This window comes from Protomyctophum parallelum, assembly GCF_964188405.1.
Source record: "Protomyctophum parallelum genome assembly, chromosome: 1".
NCBI lineage: Eukaryota > Metazoa > Chordata > Actinopteri > Myctophiformes > Myctophidae > Protomyctophum > Protomyctophum parallelum.
In genome coordinates, this window is record NC_139697.1 from 90,520,369 (window position 1) to 90,523,067 (window position 2,699).

Here is a 2,699-nt window from a genome sequence, read left to right on the forward strand (position 1 = left end):
TAACAGGTGTATGCAATGCAAATGTGTCAGTGTCACCATAATCAATTATTGGTCAAACGTAGCTGAGACAAGCCTTCAAGCTAGAGAACAACAGGCCTTATTTCTCAAATAAAATCCCAAATTTAACCTAAGCTTCTTTTTTAAGAGAATACATGACATGACATTAATCAAACCCACAAGTTCAGCTTGTATAGTAAGCTAGACTTACTGTAGTTAGGGTCTGCAGTGTTTTCTTATAGTAAAGTAAAGCATCAACTTAGTTCGTCAGCACTTAAAATAAGCTTCAACCTATACAGCTGAGCTGAGCCTGTGTAATATCAAAAGCAGACTGCATGGACGTCACAGTGTGTCATCTACATAAAAATTAAAATCTGCATTTTTGCCATTATTAAAAAATCGTAAATAAAACAGGTCCAAGAATGAAGCCATGTGGGTCCCCATTCTGGACAGTTCAAACATTGCCTATACTGTGTTCTCAGACAGGTAGTTTCTATCAAAAAACTGATGACTCTAAAGAAAGAAAGAATAAGATAAATAAAAAGAGAGACAAGGTGCTGCTTTTTATCCAGAGAATTTATCAAATCAGTGACCACTTTACAATTTCTTAAACCATTAAGAATAGGTTGCTAGATCAGGGCTTTTCAACCCTTTTCATTTCAAGGTCCATTATTTATTCGGAATTTGAGCCATGTGATGGGATTCAGCCTCTCAGACCTAAAGAATACTTTGTTGTCTTTGGTTAAGATTTTGTCTACAATTCCATGCTTTGGCAAATGTTGATGAAAATAACAACTCATTCCCTAATATTGTGTAGACTTCTTGTAAATGAAGTAATGCAGATGTTTAACAATAATTTAACTTTTGAGAGTGTAACATGAAACCAATTGGACCTGTACGGGCCCATTTGGTTTAGTTTGAGGCTCTCAAAAGTTAAGAGACCTCAGATCTATAAGCGTCCGTTTGGTTACCAACTCTCCATCATTTATCTGGGGACCACCTGGAACCCGCCCACCTCAAGGACCACTGGTGGTCCTCGGACCACTGGTTGAGAACCACTGTCCTATATTAAACCTGACTAAAACATTGATTGAATACTTCATACCTGTATTCTAATTTAGAAATCACTTGATAATTATGGTTACACTACACTGGTGTCTCTGTTTATTAGAGAGAATCTACACTGTGAAAATGTTTTACTTTTTTTTAGATTAGCATGAAAAGGAGACTGTTTTTCAAAGGACAGAAATCAGTAGGCTATATGTTATGAGGATTTTAATCATCACCATTTCTATTTCGTTATTTTTGGATGCATGCATGTAATAGGAACTCAAACACTCCTTCCTCTATGAATCTAATTATACGGGAGCAGTTCCAGCTTTGTTCCCTGACATTAAATGAAAGATTATAGGCTATTCTGTTTTTCAGCTTCGGGGTAGGTCTGCGGCCTAGTAATAATCTGAGTTCCCAGAAGCTATCTTTTGGGAAAGCAGCTGAGCTCTTCGGGGGTAAAGAAAGCTATAGCCTATAGGGATGATTTCTCCAATGATATAAAAGCCATGAGTTCATAATAGGATCATGTTAATGATCCAACATTGCCTCATTTCCGCCCCCAGTGGGGATGCGTTACCTTTTTATCTGCACCCTCCTCCTGTCAGACCACGCGGAGGAGAGTTACGCAACAGGTACCGTGTCATGTCAGTCAAACCCTATGCGGTTAACTTGCGGTGTGGTCAGACCGTCAGACCGTCAGGGACAGCCTGGGTCAAACACCGCCAGACAACAACTGCATGATGATTATGATATGCAAAGCAGTGCCCCCCCCCCCCCCCACACACACACACACATATATTTTTTAATAATAAATAATAATTATGATTTTAAAATCAACTAGGCTGTTTAATACCGACACAAAAAGTATTATTATTATTATTATTATTATTATTATTACGGAGTGGCGTGCTGTCAAACGCCGGTCAAATAATATGCATCTATGAGGAGGAGGCAGGAAAGGAAAGGAGGCGTGAGGTGAGGAGGAGGAGTCGAGGGGACGAGAGAGGGAGGGAGGGACCACTGAGCTGCGGCTAGCAGACAGATGTCGTCAACTCTTTGGGAGGGATCTAAAAAAAAAACAAAAAAAAAGCCCAACTCCTGGATCAAGAAGAGAAGCTACCGAAATAACCGAAAAGAGTGGAGATTATTTCGTGCCACCAAAGATGTACAGGTTTCATGACAGTTTCCACGTCGTTAGTTCCCACTTCAGCGTGACAGATGCTCTTTATTCTGTGCAGTAACTCTGAAGAGCTCCAGTCCGTAAGGTTCGTTTCTGTCCTGGAGTGTCGGGATGTGAGTGTCAAACGGGATTATAGATTGGGGAGAGGACACGAGAAGTGAAAGTGAGTTTTTTTTCCCCTCTCTCACTCACTCAAGTGAGTTATACATTTTTTTGCCCCGAGGATTTAAACCTTTTTTTTTAAAGCTACGAAGTTATGATGAAAATGACCGGAGGAGCGATGGAAAGTTCTTTCAAACAAGCTTTGAAGAAACCGCCCTCCCTGCGGACCGCAGAGGTAAACGTTTAGCATGTGTTGCTAACTGCTGTGCTAACTGAACTGCTGCAAACTGCTGCTTCACTGTGGTGTGGTTGTTTGTTGTGTCAAATTGCTTTGCTTCCAAAGTTCCAATATGTATCTGTGTAGGAG

At 40.3% G+C, this 2,699-nt stretch overlaps 1 protein-coding gene across 1 annotated transcript in view; it reads left to right on the forward strand.

Annotated features, from left to right (window-relative positions):
* Nucleotides 1-2,146: 2,146 nt before the first annotated feature.
* LOC310855471 (rap guanine nucleotide exchange factor 6-like) overlaps nucleotides 2,147-2,699 on the forward strand; it is a 210,267-nt gene continuing 209,714 nt past the window's right edge. The window contains 1 exon segment of the mRNA XM_083760492.1: nucleotides 2,147-2,567. Coding sequence (XP_083616618.1) covers nucleotides 2,487-2,567 — 81 coding nt within the window. The 5' untranslated portion in view covers nucleotides 2,147-2,486.